Genomic DNA, 19172 nt, shown 5'->3' with positions numbered 1-19172 from the left:
CGGGTTTTTCACACCAGAATCCACGTGGGCGCTGTCGCTACACGTGGACATTAGGGTTTCATTTGCACTGGAGGAGTGGGTGGGCTTCCTCCCCAAGAGCGCCCCGGGGGGCTTTTCAGGGTGTGAGGACCTGAGCCTTTTGAAGATAAAGATGTTCTAGTCATTTGCGTGTTTCTCCCTAAAAATACTGGATGCCAGATTTCGCACGGGCTATGGGCTGTCAGAGGCTGAGGGTCCCCAGAAACAGGAAGAGTGAGAGTCCCCCAACCCCAGACCCGAGGGGCTGGAGGAGGAGAGGCCATTGCTAGTTACCATGGTGGGCAGCTTCACTGGCTCCCACCTCCTGAAGCAGGCGGGTTGTTCTCCCGATCGGCCTGCCAACCGCCAACAGATCTAGAGAAGAAATCAGCCCTGAGATGGGCCATCCACCCCCCGCAGGCCCCAGGAGGCCGCATGGCTGCAGGACTGCGCAGCAGGGCCGGAACCACTCACTTTCCCACAGGACCCGGGCCCGCATCGCGTTGTCCTGCAGGACCGTAGGCCACTGGCTCGCCACGATGCTCCCGACCCCCACCAGGCTCAGGAGGATGGCGGTCTCGACTGGCTCCTCCAAGGACAGCTGGAGTTCACTGCAGGGGACCAAGATGGTGGGCCGGCACGAGGGGCCCGGCCAGAGCCTCCCCATCCACAGCCCAAAGAGTACCAAGTGTGGGACCCAGTAGATGGACTCACCATCCTTAAGCTTCTTGAAAAGTCAAGATTCCACCCGCCCACCCACCGCCAGCCTCCCTACGTGCACAATTAAGTGCCATTTAGCAAGAAAAGTCATTTCGGGGTACTGGCACACTCTGGATGGCTCCCTGCGTGGGGGGAGCCGCGAGGGGAAGCACCCTCCGCAGAGGTGGTCTGCAGCCCCGCTGCCCACAGCCCCTGAAACCCTGGGGGGTGTGTGACGGGTGATGTGGGGTGCTGGAGCCAGGTGTCCTCCCCACTGCCCCGTCTCCGGTCCCAAGCCCAGCTGCCCGAGGCTCCAGCCAGGCCTGTGGTCTGGGGGCAGGTCACAGCGGCCCGGCTGCTGTGGGGGGCAGGGCCAGTGCCCCAGATGGACATCCACCGCTCACACGCCCGCCGGGTCTCCCATCAGCTTCCAGAGGGGACCCCTGGCACCTCCTGCTCTCCGAGGACTCTGCGTGGCGCCGCACACTCTCATAGGACTGGGTCAAGTCCAGCAGCACCATCATCTGGCACTCTGTGGTCACAGGTGGGACTCATCGGTGGGGTGCCCAGGGCGGGGGGCGGGGTGGGGAGCCCTGTGGGCAGGTGTCACCCAGGGCACAGGCAGCTGTGGAAACGCAGCCCCCTCTGCCAGAGGCTCGGACTTTGGTCCATTTTCTGGGCCACATGGGCAAGCTGGTCGTTTGCCCTAGGGGCTCCACACCTTCACAGTCTCCTTAGGCGGCCAGGCCAGGCAAGGAGTGAGGGGCGGGAAGTCCACCCGGGGGGCCTACTGCATCTCCCGACCTGCAGGAGGGGTCTCAGCTCCCAGCCGCCCCCATGAGGCGGTGGCCTCCTGTGCCCATTGAAACAGGGCCCGTGTTGGAGCACTTGAGTGTGGGTGTGAGAAAGCCCCATGGACGGAGGCCAAGCCCCGCGCAACCTGACTGTGGGCCGGCCTCAGGGGCCACCCCCAGGGGAGCAGACAGCACAGGCTTGGCTGGGGGTGGGGGCGGAGTACCGGGCACCTGGGTGGGGCGGGGTGATGAGGTGCCACTGGACAGCAAGGAGGAAATGGGAAAAGGGGCCAGAGCCTGCAGTTCAAGCAGAAGAGCTGGGAGCGGGGAGAGTCGTGACCAGAACCTTCCAGAAATGCCGGCCCAGCCCTCCTGGACTCTGCATGCTCAGTCCTAAAGGGTGAACTGCCCCAACTCCAGAGTCTGGGCTCTCAGAGAAATGGAGGAGGAGGACGGAGGGCAGGAGGGGCCTCAGCCCCACCCCCAGGCCCTGCTGTGCGGTCCTAAAGCCCCCAGCCCTTCGTCAGAGGACGGGAGACACCTGGTAAGACACAGGGGGCCTGCCCCGTCCTTGTGCGAATTCGACCTGTGGCCCGAGCCGGTGGGCTTAGCGGAGAGGCGGGCCTCGGAGGTCTCACCTTCCAAGTTCATGGCGGCCAGCCTTTCCACTAATATGTGCGATAGGAAGTTCTCCATCCCGTAGAAGAAGAAGCCTGTGCAGCTGCCCAGAAGCTGCTCCCACTCGGCCTGGCTGCCAAGGCAAGAAGAGGGAGAGCGGGGTTGGGGAGGCGACGGGGCTCGGGCCGCCACCGTGAGCAGCCTGTGCCGCGGTCCGCTCCAGCCCTCCCCCGGGCGGTTACTCTGAGAAGCAGCAGAGGGACCTTCCTGCATCCCGGGAGCCCAGGTCCCTGAGGGCGTCGGCTGGGACGAGCCCGGCCCGCAGCTGGCCCAACTCTCGCAGGCCCCGCCCAGACCCCGCCACGGCCCCGCCCCGCTCAGGCCCCGCGCTCCACGGCCCCGCCCCAAGCCCCGCCCCGCCCAGGCCCCGCTCTCCACGGCCCCGCCACAAGCCCCGCCCCGCCACAAGCCCCGCCCCGCCACAAGCCCCGCCCCGTCCCAGGCCCCGCCCACCCAGGCTTCTCCCTCCAGGGCCCCGCCCCCGACACGCCCCTCGGCGAGGCGCTGCCTGGAGGCCCTTGAAGCCGAGCGGGTGGGCGCGCACCCGCCGGGCGCTGGGGCTCTAGGCGCCTCCGGGCAGTGAGGAAGGGACTGAGGAAACAAGGGGTCAGCGCGGGAGGGGAAGGGGTCTCCCGTGGGCGCAGCCCAGAGGCCAACCTGGGAAACTGCTTATTGCCCAGGTGTCCCGTCCATTTCGCAGTGAACGTGTCTCGGAATCTTTCCAAAATTTCCCGGGTCACGGAGACAGGAGTCAGCATTTCTGCAACCAGAATGGGATGGTGACAAAACGGGCGTCGAGGGTGCGGACACGGGGGGCCCTTGGTGTGGCGGGCGCCCGGGGCCTGGCTCCTCATGGGCAAGGGGGCCCGGGGAGGGGAGGGGTGGCGCTCCTTCCCTCCTCTGTGAAGATACGAAAACCAGCTCAGCCAAAGAGCCAAGGAATTGTCCCAGAGCCGCGGGCGCAGCCGTCTGCCACAGGCCCACACCCGGGGGCGGCACCTTGCCAATTCAGGGGTCCCTGCCAAATGCTGTTGACCTGCCCTGGCTGCAGACGAGAGTGAGGGCGGGTCCCGGAGCACACGGCCACCGCCCCCCTTCCCCGGGGCAGTGCAGCAAGAGCTGACCCAGGGCCACATGGAGGCAGGGCAGAGGCTGAGGTCAGCACCCAGGCCTGGATGTTCCCAGTGCTGTGGGTGGTCCCTGGCAGGGAGCACTCACCTGGGCCTTGGGCCTCCTCGTAGGGGTCCACGACAACTGGGCCTTGGTTAAGGAGAACTAGGCCGCAGGATCCGTGTCTGGGGCAGGCGGGTGAAGCATCAAAGGATACACTTGAAGCTGTCCGAGTCGACGAGGACGCAGTGGGAGGGGACGATCCGGGGTATGCTGCCCTGTGAAGACAGGCAGGAGTCCCTGAGGGTGCAGCCTGCAGGCAGAGCTGACCCGCTCCATCCAGGGGCCGGGCCTTGGGCCCCCCAGGCCCGGGGCTTGGTGGGGCCTGGGCCACCTACCTTCCCAGCCTTCCGTGTTGTGCCTCTCTTCTTATGATCTTTGCCTCTGCTCTCCTTCTTCATGCTCCCCTCTGTTGAGACAGTAACGGGAAGTGGGGTCACGGAGCTGGACAGAGGCACAAGGACTGACTGCACCAGACGCCACTGCATCGTTCACTTGAAAGTGGTTAATTTTATATCACGTGACTCTCACCTCAGTGTAGAAACAAGTAGTGAGAAGAGCTGGTTTTAATTTTGGTAAATCCAAAATGGCAGTAATTTCTCCAGTGGAAAGGCTCCCAGGGCTGGGAAAGACCTGGGCCAGGAGGTCTCAAGAAGGAACAGTTGCCAGAGGCGCCAGGCCCGCACGCCTGACCATTCACACACCACGCTGGGCACCTGCCAGCGTGCCTGCCGCCTGGCGCACTCACCGCGGGCGGGGCACTGCTTGCTGGCTGCCCTGCCTCCTGAGAATGCACACCGTCTGCTCCCTGCCCGTCCCTCTTCTGGTGGAGGCCTCCAGCTGAGCACAGATGGAAGCGCTGACGTGGGGGCTCTCAGCCGAGCCCTGACTTTATGGGGCACACGGGAGGCAGCCTGCTCTAGATTCAGATCAATTCCTCCATCAAGATGAGGTGTTCACTCCGCTCCTGGCTTGCTAAGAATTTCTGTTGTGAATACCTGCATCATCTGAGATGTTTACAGGTTCATTTTCCCTTTACTCTCTTCACCTGTGACATCTGTAGGTTTTAAGGTCACATGGGGTGATGAAATGTTGTATTTTTCTTTCCTATTCCTGAGCAGCTCGGGTGTCAGGTTCGCCACTGACCAGCAGAAGATAGCCTTTTTCCTTCTACCTGGGAGATATGTACAGACTGACAAGAATGGTTTCTTGGAATTTTGGTAGAATTCAACAGAAAAAGATGGTAAAACTGGTATTTTTGTGGGGGAATATAAATCTGTTGATCGTTCTTTCTTGGCTATAAGGCTGTCGGGGTTTTCTTTCCTTCTTGAGTCTCGAGTTCTTTCTCCCTAGGATGTTGTCCAAAATTTGCATAAATTTTTGAATATATTGCACAAAGTTGTTCACAATATTCTATTATCTTCAATCTCTGATGCTCTTTAGAATTTGTGTCTCTTTTATTTCTAATGTTGTATATTTGTGCCTTTATTTTTTCTGGGTCATTCTCACAAGAAGGTGTCTATTTTATGAGGTTTTTTTATTTTCTCAAACAACCAATGTTTATCTTTGCTTCTAATTTTGTTGGTGTCTGTTCATGTATTTTTTTGTAGGCTTCCCTTTGCTTTCTTCATTTTTTCTTTTGTTTTTTGTTTTTGCTGTTCTTCTCTAACTTCCCGAATTAGATGCTCAGCATAAAGCCTCCAGCCCTTTTCCTAACATAAAGGTAAAAGATCCTTCTCAATTCTGCTATAATCCAGTCTTTTTGACATTTCTATGGTCACTTCTTCTGAGTCCCATGAGCTATTTAGAAGTCACTGTTATAAAATTTCTAAAAGTATGGGGATTTAAAAAAAATCCATCTTTTGGGAGTTGATATCTGACCCAGTCACACATGGCCTCAGCCTGTTTCTCTAATTTCTAGACACAAGGTCCACGTGTCCGCGAAGCTGAGTTTAACTGTGTTGCTCAAAGCCTGTCTGTGCTCTTTCTGCTCATCCGACTTGCAGTGGTGGATGCGGGCTGGATTCTCCCATCTCGAGCGTGGGCCCCACAGTCTTGCCCCAGGTTCTTGCTACTTGTGCTTCCCACGTGTGGGGCCCTTTGGTCACTGAGTGGTGGCCCTGCCCTGCGGGGGCCCGAGGCTACAAAGGTGGCTCCGCTGCACAGTGAGAAGGTGGCCCTTTCAGTGGCACCCGGCACTGCTCTTGTTGTTGCTCTGCTTTCCTGCTGCCGTGGCTCGTCTCTGGTCAGGAGTCTCTCGCTCAGACAGCACCTGACTGGCATGCTCTGGCTCACTCTGCCCTTAGTGGCAGGTGGGGCCCACGCACCTTTTTGGCTCACGATCCACGGACGAGTCCCGGCACCTCGGCCCGCGTTCCGTGTGTGGGTCTCCGTCACTGGCCGCTCGTAACTTGACTGAGGTCTTGGGTCACCTGTTCTCTTACTCATTTCCCCTCTTTACTGGTTTGGAATTTATACACCAGTTGTCTTCTTTTCTGGTTAGCCTTAAAGGTTTGCCCTGAATAATTAACATTCAAAGAGCACTCCTGCAGCCTGAGGGCTCCAGGGTCTGAGGTTCCTCACTCTGGGGTGTGCAGAATCCTTCTTTCTATCCCCACTCGGCACTGCTTCGGAAGACAGCTCACACTCACGCGGTGTGCTCGCTACTTTACGGTGCGAGTTTGCACAAGTGTTACCGCTGCTGCAACACAGGACCACAATGCAGGGGCTTCAACAACAGCTCCAGAGGCCAGAGCAACACAGGACCACAACGCAGGGGCTTCAACAACAGCTCCAGAGGCCAGAGCAACACAGGACCACAACGCAGGGGCTTCAACAACAGCTCCAGAGGCCAGAGCAACACAGGACCACAACGCAGGGGCTTCAACAACAGCTCCAGAGGCCAGAGCAACACAGGACCACAACGCAGGGGCGTCAACAACAGCTCCAGAGGCCAGAGCCCAAAAGGGGTCCCGCTGGTTAAAACCGAGGTGTGGGCAGGGCCGGGTCCTCCTCGAGGCTCCAAGCACAGTCGGCGACCCTGCCTCTTCCAGTCCCTCCGTGCCCGCCCCCCGCCTGTTTTCAGGACCCTGGTGATGGCACGGGGCCACCCAGACAATCGGGACAATGTCCCCATCTCAGGGTCTGTCACTAATCACACCCCGAAGGCCCTTTTGTCTTGTCGGGCCGCGTCCTCTTGGGGCCTGGGGATCAGGAGAGGGACATCTCTGGGACGTTGTCCTGCGTCACCGCCGGATGCCCGTAGGATGATCTGCTCTTCCAGACAACGCTGGCAATGCAGAGCAGAGCAGACAGGAAGGCCCTCCAATAATGGTGTGCAGACAGCTGGGGCCTCACGCAGAAAAGAGGAAACTAAACCTCACCTCACACTGTACACAAAAACCAGCGTCAGATGGAAGGTAGGCGAAAGCATGAAAGGTGAACGAAGGAGACAGAGGGCGTCACAGAGTATCTTCGTGGTCTTCAGGTAAGAAAATAAATGTCTTATTTTAAGACCTCATAAGCATGAGGTGTTACGAGAAGATGGATACACTGGGCTATATTCAAATACTTTGTTCACAGAGAGGTACCAGGCACAGGAGTGAAGAGACCAGCTTGAGGGAGATCGGCAGTTTAGACAAGTGATCGGAAAATGTATGCAGACCTAACAAGCAAAACCTGGAAAACCCAAGGCAAACACTGGCGAAAAACTAGAACAGATTCTCACGAAGGCATCAAACAGCCCATAAAATGTGAAAGGGGCGGGACTCCCAGCAGCAGGGGCGCAAATGGGTGGGGCTTGTTCCAGGCTCTGCCCGCCCACCCCACTCCTGCTCTTGCTCCGAGTGGGCCAGGAACCCGCACTCTCTTCCGTCCTTAATTTCTGGCCCATTAGTGTCCTTTGATTTGAGCTGATTGCCTTAAAGAAGCACGTTTGGGGCCAGGCCCTGCATCTCCATTCAGGGAGGGGACCTTCTCCTTTTGATCTGGGTGTTTTGACCTTGCACGGAGACTGATTATTGGTGTGTTCGGGTGCAAACACACCATCTTGCTGTTTTGTTTCTCTTTGTCCTGTCTGCTTTGCTCCATGTCCCCTCTTCCTGGCCTCTTCTGACCAGTCCTGCTGCTTCATGAGTCTATTTCATCTTCTCCATCGTTTACTAGCTGTGCGTTTCTGCCTCTGTGTGCAGTTGCTGCGCTGGTCGCTGGTCACTGGTCGGTCAGCACACGACCCTCACCCCCAGCCTTTGCTGCCCCACACGTTCCATTTATATAATGCTGTAAACCCCATCACACATTGCTATTAATTTTTAATGTCAACATCTCTTAAAGAGATTTTAAATTAAGAAAAAGTTTTAACGCCCACCCACCCCTTTCCAGCTTCTGGTGTTTATTCCTTTGTGTAGATGTGGACTCCCACCCTTTTTTCCCTGCCTGGAGAACATGCTCAGCTTTTCTTGTGGGGTAAGCAGGCCTGGTGGGAATAATTCAGCTCATCTGTTTCTGAAAAAGAATTTTGCCACTGTTCTTGAGAGTTATTTTTGAAAATATCTACATTGATAGATATTTCTGTAATAATTTAGAGACGTCCTTCACTACTTGTGTCGTTTCAGTTGAGAAGCCTGCTGTGCCTCTTGTATTTGCTTCTTAATACACAAGGTATCTTTTCTCTTTCAGTTCAGTTCAGTCGCTTAGTCAGATCTGACTCTTTGCAACCCCATGGACCGCAGCATGCCAGGCCTCCCTGTCCATCACCAGCTCCCAGAGTTTACTCAAACTCATGTCCATTGAGCTGGTGATGCCATCCAAACATCTCATCTTCTGTCATCCCCTTTTCCTCCTGCCTTCAATCTTTCCCAGCATCAGGGTCTTTTCCAATGAGTCAGCTCTTTGCATCAGGTGGCCAAAGTATTGGAGTTTCAGCTTCAGCATCAGTCCTTCCAATGAATATTCAGGACTGATTTCTTTTAGGATGGACTGGTTGGATCTCCTTGCAGTCCAAGGGATTCTCAAGAGTCTTCTCTAACACCACAGTTCAAAAGCATAAATTCTTCAGTGCTCAGCTTTCTTTATAGTCCCAACTCTCACATCCATACATGACTACTGGAAAAACCATAGCCTTGACTAAACAGACCTTTGTTGGCAAAGTAATGTCTCTGCTTTTCAATATGCTATCTAAGTTGGTCATAACTTTTCTTCCAAGGAGTAAGCGTCTTTTAATTTCATGGCTGCAGTCACCATCTGCAGTGATTTTGGAGCCCAGAAAAATAAAGTCTGTCACTGTTTCCCCATCTATTTGCCGTGAAGTGATGGGACCGGATGCCATGATCTTCATTTTCTGAATGTTGAACTTTAAGCCAACTTTCTCACTCTCCTCTTTCACTCTCATCAAGAGGCTCTTTAGTTCTTTTTCACTTTCTGCCATAAGGGTGGTGTCATCTGCATATCTGAGGTTATTGATTTTCTCCTGGCAATCTTGATTCCAGCTTGTGCTTCATCCAGTCCAGCACTTCGCATGATGTACTCTACATATAAGTTAAATAAGCAGGCTGACAATACACAGCCTTAACGTACTCCTTTTCCTATTTGGAACCAGTCTGGTGTCCCATGTCCAGTTGCTTCCTAACCTGCATACAGATTTCTCAAGAGGCAGGTCAGGTGGTCTGGTATTTCCATCTCTTTAACAATTTTCCAGAGTTTGTTGTGATCCACACAGTCAAAGGCTTTAGCATAGTCAATAAAGGAACTCTCTTGGTTTTTCAATGATCCAACAGATGTTGGCAATTTAATCTCTGGTTCCTCTGCCTTTTCTAAATCCAGCTTGAACATCTGGAAGTTCACATACTGTTGAAGGCTGGCTTGGAGAATTTTGAGCATTACTTTGCTAACATGTGAGATGAGTGCAGTTGTGCGGTAGTTTGAGCATTCTTTGGCATTGCCTTTCTTAGGGACTGGAATGAAAACTGACCTCTTCTAGTCCTGGGGCCACTGCTGAGTTTTCCAAATTTGCTGGCATATTGAGTGCAGCCCTTTCACAGCCTCATCTTTTAGGATTTGAAAGAGCTCAACTGGAATTCCATCACCTCCACTAGCTTTGTTCGTAGTGATGCTTCCTAAGGCCCACTTGACTTTGTATTCCAGTATGTGAAGGTCTGCCTCTAGGTGAGTGATCACACCATCACGATTATCTGGGTCGTGAAGATCTTTTTTGTATAGTTCTTCTGTGTATTCTTGCCACCTCTTCTTGGCTCTTTTCCCCTTGGCTGCTTGCAAAATACTCTACCACTGGTTTTAATCACTCACTACAATGGCCCCTTTGTAGCGTTCTTTGTTTCTTGTGTTTGAGATTCTCTGAACTTGGGTCTGCAAGACTGCAGTTTTCATGAAATCTGGGGGGAAAGCTGGTGATTATGCACTCACATAATCCCCAGAGCAAGCTCCTCTGCAGGCACATCCAGTTGCTGGACCTTGCCCGGCAGCTCACTGCTGCTCTGTTCTCCACAGTGTTTTCATTGTGTTTTTTCCCCAGTTTGCTTTTTCAATCTCTTCAAGCTCACTAGGCTTCCCTCCTGCCATGCCAGGCTGCAGTAACGCTGCCCAGGGCATGTCTCTCCTCAGCAGAAGCTCAGTTCGGGTCCATTTCACGTCTTGCCCGTCTCTGCTCACCGCACTCCCCCTCCCACCACCTCCCGACACGCGGGCCGCAGGTCAGGGCCTGCCTAACGGTCTGCTGGCTGACTGCCACCTGTGTCATGTCTGCTTCTGCTTTTGACGGACTTTTCTTTAGGGGTCTTTGAAAGCAGGTACTTTTTGATTGGATGTCAGACATTTCAAATTTTACCTTGTTGGGTCCTGGATTTTTTTTTAATTTTGAAATTAAATTTAATTTTTACTTTTTAAAAAAATTTTGAAACCTTATTTTGAGATGCAGTTAAGCTACCTGGAAACAGTTTGATGCCTTGAGGCATATTTCAGCTCTGGCGGCAGGACTGAAGCCGGTTCCCCTGGCAGAGGCTTGGCCCCTGTACCTGAAGCTGGTTCCCCTGGCAGAGGCTTGGCCCCTGTGCCTGATGCCGAGAGCCATGAGCTCTTGTGTTTCCACACACACCTGGCTAACTGGCTTGCAGCTGGGGATGGAGGGGACCCTCTGCGTGTCTCTCCTCCCAGGATCGCATGTGTCCCCAGCCCCACTCTGCTCACCTTGGGGAGACCACTGGGCTCTGCCTGAGCCCCCCTCACCTGTGCAGCCTGAGACTCTTTCCAGGCGGAAAGCTGGGGCTCACCTGCCTGTTTCCCCCCTTGGGGGTTGCTGGGCCCACTGCCTGGTTGCCAGTATCTGAAAACTGGTGCTTCATGTATTTTCCTCTGGGTGTTCGTTGTTTCAGCTGGAAGGGCATATCTGGTCTCTTTCACTTTATCTTGGGTGAAAATAAAAGTCCAATCTCTTTGTTTTTAATGTTGTGTGACATTTATCGCAGTGAAACATACCTGGAAACCACAGGGCACGAATGGGCAGCCTGGAGAGTGTTCACACGCCCTGCACGCTCATGGAGCACAGTATGACCACACCCGGCTCCCCCTGCGCCCAGGCCAAGCCAGGCCTCCCGGTCGTCTCCCTTGCTGCCTCTCACCATCTAACCGATGACCAACTATATCGTTAGCTGGTGAACACCAGTCCCCTCCTTAGAGACAGAAGTTTGTGAGGCCAGGAGGGAAGTTAGGGTCCTGCCTGGGGTACATTGGCAGCTGTCAGAGCACTGGCTCATGGACGTGCTCCCTAAACACTTCCAAATGCGCCAGGTTCTCGAAAAGCATGGCAACTTAGACAACTGCCTTGTCACAAGAGTTACACTCTCTTATCGTGAAAAGCCGTCTACGCATTTCAGGTGTCCGCCGGGCTCTCACCTGGCTCCTCTCTGCGGAGGCGATTGCACAGCATCTGGAGAGAAAACTCCCGTGACAGCGAGGAGACCAGCCCGTCGTCGAACACGGAGAGCCCTTCCAGCGGCAGCTCCAGCAGATCCCTGTCTGCGATCAGGATGACGTCATCTGCGACCTCGGGTTGCACTGTGGCAGGGGGGACGCAGCTGCTACCGCCCACTGGAGGCACAGACCCCTGCCCCTCACACCCCCACCCCCACCCCCACCCCGCGAGGGACTTAGGGAGGAGGCTGAACTGGGCACAGTCAGGACCTGGACACAGCCCGGGTGGGGGGACAGCATGTCCTCTGTGGTGCCAAGGGCCGCCCACGCTCCGTGGGCACTCCTGAAGCAGGTGCTGGAGCCTCGGCTCCTCCCACCAGGGAGCCCCTTCAGGGACAGGCAGTTGCGCTAGCCCCCCTCCCCGAGGACTGTCCGGAGGGGACCGTGGCCACCGGGGCAGCTCCGTTAGAGGACGGGTACTGCTGCTCCCGGGACCCCGCAGCCACCCCAGCCGTCGGCCCCCGAGGGTGACGGTGGCGTCGCCATGGTCTCTGCCCCTCGGCCTGCCCAGGCGGGCTCCTGAGGGCGGGGTGGGCAGCGGGGGGTTGCACGTGGCCCAGCAGGGCACCGATCAGCGCCGTGCGGAGTGGTTTCTGCCGGCCTCCGTCCCGCAGGCCGGGCCCCAGGCCCGCTCACCCTGGGACAGGGACGCTCTCCTCGCCTTGTCTTTGCCCTTCGTTTTCCCAGGATCTGCCACGACCGTGGGGATCGGTGCTCTGAAAGCAAAGGCACAGGTTCAGGTTGAAAAAACCCATGAGCACCACTGAGAGGGGCAGTGAGTCCTCGGGCGGCACGTCTCCAGGGCAGCATCAGGGCATGAGGCTCCCCAGGCTCCCTGCTGGGGGCCTGTCTCCCGAGACCAGGGCGTGGACATGAGCACATTGGAATCAGGACACTCTGACCTGCTGGCCAATCAGGGAGTCCATGCGCTGACCCCTCCAGCTTCCTTCCCCCCAAACCCAGATCCACGGGGCCGGGCCCTTTGCCAGGCTCTCCCCTCCCACCACACTCAGACTAGAGGACAGCGGGGCTCCGCGTGGCAGTGACGTCCCCCAGAAAAGGTCTGGGGTGGGGCCAGACTTCCCCCCGACAGCAGGTGGGCAGAGCCCAGCTTCTGTCCCCGAGGGCCTGTGCTCTCTCCAGGTCAGTCCGCCGCCCCATTCCGCACAGAAAGAAGCCCGGGGCTGCGGCCTCAGAGTCCCCAAGAGGACACGGCTCTGCCTGCCCCCACGCCCACAGCCAGCCGCTCAGCTAGCCGCGGGGCTCAGGGGCGGAGGCTGAGCTGGCTTTCGCACGGAGCCCCCTGCCCGCCCACCCTCGCCCTGGGCGTCACACCGCTTGGGACCTGTGCACACCTGTGGGGACAGAGGGACGCCGTGCCCCTCCACCCCCAGGGTTCCAGCAGTCTGGCTGGAACTCGGTGCCTGAGCCCCTTGGGAGGCAGCCCTGGGCAGTACCTGGGCTCCGGGGGGCAGCTGAGCAGTGGGAACAATGGCTGCAGGTACTGCTCCATGGACTTCAAGACCGCCTCGAACCTCGGCAGCGCACGGTCCTCCCCCATCGGGTGCACGCCTTCCAACTCCTCCTCAACCCAAACAACCGCGGAGGTCAGAAGGTGTCAGAGGGGACCCCGCCCCAGGCGGCCAGAGGGAAGGGGCCAGACCTTGTAGGCGACCCCCAGGAAAGGCCCGCTCAGAGCCAGGGCACCCCAGCCCGCAGCACTGCTCTGGTCCCCGCCCTACCCATGGGCTCAGGTCTCACCAGGCCAGTGCTCAGGGCCATGTCCCCACTGTAGGCCTCGGCCTGGGCCTGCTCCCGGAACTGCTGGACCCTGGCCAGCAGGCGGGAGAAGTCGGCGGGGCTCACGGCCACCCGAGCCACCTTGCAGGAGCCTGCGGAGACAGAGGCACGTCCCCACACTGGGCCTCGCAGACTGCCCTTCAGGCCGAGAGCACTGCGGACGGAGCCCTGTGCACCACCAGACTTGATGGGGGGTGGCAAGCTAAAGGCAAAGCTTTGGGACCTTCCCCAGGAGTCAGCGCCAGAACCCCGCTGGAGGGGGGACGGCCAGAGAGGTTGGGAAGGAAGGCGGACAGAAACTTGGCCTCTGCAATGTGCCAAGACTGCTCTGCAGACACAGTGAGGGGCCAGCAGGGAACGGGGGGTCGGTCCCCCGGCAGGGGACAGGTGGGTGGTATCACTCCTGTTGACGTTCAGGAGCGGGGACAGGCCCTCGGGGCACCAGGAAGTAGCCAGGGGGTCCTGGGACAGAGCAAATGGCTCTCTATCTGTGCTTGTAAATGAATGGGCAGGTGGAATGAAGTGCTGAGGCTGAGGAAGGAGCTGGAGAGGGAATGTTGGGGGGGTATCCCCAGTGGGAGGCACACGGGCCAGGCTCAGCTGCTTCCACCTGATGCCCCCTCCCTACCTGGGAAAGATGCCTGGATGGGGGCTGGCAACCCGGGGAGGGGGGCGGTGGAGAAGTCTCGGGTCTCTGTGTGTCCCGCCCTCCCAGGGACGCCCCACTCCACAGAGGACGGCGCTGTGGCACGACTCACGCCCTGTCTGCAGTGTTCTGCCCTTGGCGGCAGGGATGGAGTTGGGTTTGTCGTAGGAGGCGCCGTACAGATGGGTCCTGTTGGCGGGACGGGTGGGGTCCCAGAGGAGCCCAGAAGAGGCGGACTCTGTGCCACCCCCCGGACATGAGGCCCTTCCTTGAACCTCAGACAAGTCAGGACACGGAGTCACACAGCACCCCACCCCCCGCCCTGCTACCCAAGGCCGGCAGACCAGGGGTTCTGCTGCACTTCAACCGTGCCCTTTAGGCCAGGGCTGTGTGCTGGCAGGACGCGGCACTGTGCCCGGCCCCCCGCCGTCATACCCGTCAGCCTGGGCACCCTGGCAGAGGGACGGTCCACCCACCCCATCCCAACGGGCGGCCCACCCTGGCCGGTGCCGTGTCCACAGCGACCGCCGGAGCAGGAGGCAGGGTCCTGGGGAGCAGCTGGGGGACAGGGGAGAAGGCCTCACCCGTCCCTGCTGTGGTGCAGAAAGACGATCCGCATCGTGGGGGGAATGTCATTCAAGAGGTTAAAGTGCTGTTCGGTGACCCAGAGGTTTTGCCAAGCCTGCGGGTGACACTCGGGGTCAGTCCGGGCCGGCGGCCGCCGCCAGGGGGCAGCAGAGGCACGCGGACCTCGCCGCGGGCACCGCCGGGAAGACACGGACCCAGCGCCGCGGAGGGCCCGGCGGCCCCGCCCCTCCGCTCCCCGCGGCGCCTCCCCCAACCCCCAGCAGACACAGGCCCGGAGGCCCGCAGTCTCCCAGCCGGTAGGTGGTGCGGTTCAGCCCCTCTCCTGCGGGTCTGCAGCAGGAGCCACAGGCAGCCCGCAGACCACCCCCACAGAGGAGCCGCTCACACCCTCTCCCCACTTGCTGATGAAATGAGCTTCAGGTTTGCAGCGACTGACCAGTGTGCACACTCAGGTCCACGGCAGGGGGCGCGGGGAACGCCTGTTCCAGCGGAGCAGACGGATCGAAGCAGGGGGAGACCGTGCGCCCCAGTCTGGGGGATGGGTTACAGGGGCCAGACCGCCTCCGCTCCAGCGGCCACGCCCAGCGTCCGGGGCCCCTCCAGGCTGGCACCCGTGGCAGCTGACCCTGGTGCCCTTTTCGCCTGCAGTGTCCCACGGGGGAGCCACAGCCTCTCATCCGCCTGTGGCCAGTGGGCACTAATACCGCTGTGACGCCTGCCCTTGGGGACCACAGCCCGCAGGGAGTTGCTGAGTTGAACTCACTTCCCAAGGGGCCACGTGCGGGGACCCTACCCCCACCCCCACCGGGGCCCCCTCCTCTTCAGCCCTGGGTGCTTTCCGCCCCTCTGGTGGGCGTCCAGTAGCACTTGGGCAGGGTTTTAAGTTTTGCGTTTCTCTGATGACCAGTGAAACGTTTTAAAAGTTTACTGGGCATCGCTTTAAAAGTTTACTGGCCGTTTGGGTATCTTCTGTGACAGGCCAGCCTTGTGAAGTTCCTCTATTGGAAGCTCAGTCTTTCTCTTCCCGAGAGCGGGCCACCTCTTTTCTCCACACAGGATTCCAGCTCCCGGTCACTCCGGGAGCGTGCTGGACCTCTGAGCTCCGCCTTTGACTCCTGGGCTGTGGTTCTGATGAACAGAGGTTCTTCACGTCCGTGCAGTGCAGCGTGTAGTAAGTACCTCCTTCCTGGTGATGAGGAGGCTCGTCTCCGAAAGCGTCGTCCTCGAGCTCCGCTGTGTCACCTTCTCAGGGGGCTGCACCGTCCCCTCCCCGCCCAAGTGTCGCCCTCGACGTGCGTCAGGCGTGTGCAGCGGGCCTGTTCCTGGCCTTTCTCTGTGGTCTCTTCCGCCGCTTCAAGCAGGTCCTGCTATTTTGTTTCGGAAGCTGGCACTTCCTTACATCCCCCAGACGCGGCTGCCTCTCTGCTTAGTCAGTTCTTTTTGAATTTGCCTTAGAGACGTTTGTGGTTTTGGGGGTAGAGACCATATGTCTTTTATTAGATTTTCCTTAGGTGTTTGATTGGCTTTGATGTCACTGAAAACGGTTATTCAGACACTGTCGCTACTTGTAACTGGCGTGCGGAGACGCAGTCACGGCACAGCCGTCAGTCGTGGCCTCCTGCCGTCTGCATGTTGCGTCTCAGAGATGCTGACTTTCGAGGCCCACGATCACGCTGACTGTGAGTACAGTTTTACTTCTCCCTTTTCAATGCTTCTGCCCTTTATTCCTTTTTCTAGTCTAACTGTTCCATTGAATAGAAGTGTGATAGCTTTCTTGTGTCATTTCAACTCTAGGAGGAAAGTTTTCAGAATTTTTCTGAAAATTAATGTATAGTATGATCTTTGCTGTAGAGTTTTAAAGATATTCTTTATCAAGTTAAGGAAATTATCTTCTCAGTAACATGGAAACATACATTACCATATGTAAGCCAGAGAGCCAGTGGGAACTGCTGCGTGACTCAGCCAACTCACACCCGGCTGGGTCACCACCCAGAGGGGTGGGTGGGGAGGGAGGGGGCGGGGCAGGGGTAAACCCCTGGCCGATTCATGTTGGTGTTTGGTAGAAACCAGCACAACGCCGTAAGGCAACCACCCTTCAATTAAAAATAAATAAAATGATCTCCTATCTTGATTTTTTGAAATCACGGGCTGGTGTTGAATTTTGACAGTTTTTCTGCATCTATCATCTTGATAGATTTTATGGGCCTTATGATTGTCTCCTTTTCCTCCTGTTAATACGGTGGACTATACTGAACGAGTTAAAATACTGGACTGCATGGTGCACAGCATCTGATCCTCCTTCGTTATCCCTTCACAGTCGCTGGGCCTTTGGGCTGATGCTTTGTGTCCACGGCGGTAAGAGATTTTCCCCGCATGTGAGGTCCTCGCTGGGCCTTCAGTACCGAGGCTCGTGGGGCCTGATACTTTGTGTCCACGGCGGTAAGAGATTTTCCCCGCATGTGAGGTCCTCGCTGGGCCTTCAGTACGGAGGCTCGTGGGGCCTGATGCTTTGTGTCCACGGCGGTAGGAGATTTTCCCCGCATGTGAGTGCCTCGCTGGGTCTTCAGTACGGAGGCTCGTGGGGCCTGATGCTTTGTGTCCACAGCGGTAGGAGATTTTCCCCGCATGTGAGGGCCTCGCTGGGCCTTCAGTATGGAGGCTCGTGGGGCCTGATGCTTTGTGTCCACGGCGGTAGGAGATTTTCCCCGCATGTGAGGTCCTCGCTGGGCCTTCAGTACCGAGGCTCGTGGGGCCTGATACTTTGTGTCCACGGCGGTAGAGATTTTCCCCGCATATGAGGGCCTCGCTGGGCCTTCAGTACGGAGGCTCGTGGGGCCTCTCAAGAGTCAGGGGGTGTTCCTCTTGCTCCTGATCCCTGAAGGATCATTTCTTCCTTCAGTGTTTGGGGGAATTTGTTGGTGAAGCCAACTGGGTCTGGGACTGTCTTTGTGATGGTGTTAAGGCTTCACTTCTTGAAGAGAGATTAAGTTATTCAGATTTTCTATTGTCAGCTTTGGTAGGTTATGTTTTTTGAGGAATTTGTCCATTTCATTCAAATTGTCAAATTTACTAGAGTAAGGTTATAAAAACAGTCTTACTAGTTTTTCGATGTCTGAAGGATCTCATGATGTCATATCACCTATCCTGAAATTTCTGTCTTTTCCTCGTCAGGTCCTCCTAAGTGCCTATCAGTTTTACTATTGGCAGTCTGCCCCGGGAACCCATTGCTGTTATTGATCTCCTCTGCCGGAGGCGTGATTTAATTTCATGGTTTCTGTTGTTCTGTCTCTCAGTTGTTTTCCTTTTTTCTTAAATGTCTTTATTCTAGCTTCTTGAAATCAAAGTTTAAATCAGTTTTTTAAGGCTTTCTTTTTGTACTCGAGGGTGTATTTTTCCCTAAACCCTGTTTTAGACAAGGCTCCTAGGTTTTCATATATAGTGTTTTCATTCTTTAAATCAATTTAAAGTATTTTGTAAATTCCATTGTCATTTCTTCTCTGACCAATTGATGATGATAGACATACTGTTTAATTTCAAGGAAATTGCGTTTATTTTTACGTGTATCTTTTAGTTATTGATTTATGTTTTAATTTCCTTGTGGTTAGAAAACAAACTCTGAGTGATTTCAGCACTTGGTGTCTGCTGAGGCATCCATCGGCCAGGGACGGTCCGCTTGGTAGAGGTTCCGCACACACCTGGGGGGGCAGGTGCGCCTGCTCCTTCCTGGCTCCTCGTTCCATGAACGTCGGGCCACGTCTGTGCAGGCCTCCTGCACTCGGGGACGTTCTCGCACACTTCTGCAGGTTGCTGCCGATTCATCTTCTCTTTCTACCAGCAACTGCCAGGATGGGTCCAGCCTCCCCACGGAGCCGAGGATCTGTCTGCGGCTCTGTCTGAGTCGGTTCTGTTCACACATTTGAAGCTGTGCCACCGGTGCTCACGGGCTGGGGACGTGGATCCCCGCTGACTGGCCGCTGGGGCGTCCTCTCCAGTACCGTGTCTCAGCAGAAGACTGCCAGGCTTTCAACTGATGAGTTTTCCCAGGGTTTACAGACTGCCTCTCACCTCCTCCAGGCTGGCCCTGCCCTGCAGGAGGGGGGGTTCCTGTCCCTGGGTCACGGCAGGGCTCTTGGCCTGGAGACATTTCTGGGGTGTCACGCGGGAAGGCACTGGAGGCCAGGGCTGCCGTAACACCCCCGGCACACACAGGACGGCCGTGCGCAGAGAGCCATCCCATCCCTGCTGGTCAGAAGGAGAAAGGCAGCCTGGATCGAGGGGTGCGAGGTCTGCCCACACCAGCGGCCATGGAAGCCCCACAGAGGAGGAGGGTGGGCTTGACCGGAGTGTTCTGGCCTGTTCTCTGTATTCAATTTCATCAAGTTTAATTTCTTTAAGTCTCCAATTCATACTTGCTAGTCCAAATAAAAAGGAGGTTCTATTAGCTACCATGCTCTGCAAATTTCTTCCAAAATTAAATTCTAAGACTTGGCGGAATATAAAACATTTCCTCAAACACAGCATGAACTGAAATGGACCCCCCTAGAGCCCCATCCTCCCGATGGTCCTTCACGACCATCGCAGGCCTGGGTGTCTGTACTGTGAGTTTGCAGAGTCCAGCCAATGCTGAAGGTGAGCTGCTCTCCCCACTGGGCCCATGAGAAGCTGCAGCTCAGAGATGGGGAGTGGGTCTCCCAGAACCATATAGCAAGCGGGAGGCAGGGCCGGGATCTGCACCTGGTCCGAGGGCATCTGCAGAGCTGCGGGGCGGGGTAGGCTCAAGGGTGGCCTCGGCTGGT

At 56.7% G+C, this 19172-nt stretch overlaps 1 protein-coding gene and 1 long non-coding RNA gene across 12 annotated transcripts in view; one reads left to right on the top strand and one right to left on the bottom strand.

The window, feature by feature from the left end:
- The window catches only part of CFAP46 (cilia and flagella associated protein 46), a 96481-nt gene that overhangs the window by 905 nt on the left and 76404 nt on the right, over nt 1–19172 (bottom strand). For 4 of the 10 annotated variants that reach the window (XM_027528475.1, XM_027528469.1, XM_027528472.1 and 1 more), the window contains 14 exons: nt 14373–14470; nt 13901–13977; nt 13104–13234; nt 12800–12927; nt 11979–12058; nt 11265–11426; nt 3698–3768; nt 3517–3577; nt 3408–3443; nt 2847–2949; nt 2150–2262; nt 1168–1249; nt 493–629; nt 313–411 (listed from right to left, as the gene is read on the bottom strand). In XM_027528475.1, the coding sequence (XP_027384276.1) occupies nt 313–411; nt 493–629; nt 1168–1249; nt 2150–2262; nt 2847–2949; nt 3408–3443; nt 3517–3577; nt 3698–3768; nt 11265–11426; nt 11979–12058; nt 12800–12927; nt 13104–13234; nt 13901–13977; nt 14373–14470 (1378 nt within the window). Of the gene's footprint in view, nt 1–312; nt 412–492; nt 630–1167; nt 1250–2149; nt 2263–2846; nt 2950–3407; nt 3444–3516; nt 3578–3697; nt 3769–11264; nt 11427–11494; nt 12059–12799; nt 12928–13103; nt 13235–13900; nt 13978–14372; nt 14471–19172 lie in introns of those variants that run through there. The other 6 variants (XM_027528471.1, XM_027528470.1, XM_027528474.1 and 3 more) reach the window with 6 other exon arrangements.
- On the top strand, nt 14502–18821 carry LOC113884195. Of its 2 annotated transcripts, XR_003508819.1 has the most exons (3): nt 14540–14796; nt 15433–16055; nt 16694–18821. It is a non-coding gene; the product is annotated as an uncharacterized LOC113884195 (long non-coding RNA). The 2 variants fall into 2 exon arrangements; XR_003508818.1 differs by having other exon boundaries at nt 14502–16055.

The sequence above is a fragment of the Bos indicus x Bos taurus genome, chromosome 26, assembly GCF_003369695.1.
Source record: "Bos indicus x Bos taurus breed Angus x Brahman F1 hybrid chromosome 26, Bos_hybrid_MaternalHap_v2.0, whole genome shotgun sequence".
NCBI lineage: Eukaryota > Metazoa > Chordata > Mammalia > Artiodactyla > Bovidae > Bos > Bos indicus x Bos taurus.
The sequence above is the reverse complement of the archived record's forward strand: the minus strand, read 5'-3'. Positions and strand labels throughout refer to the sequence as shown.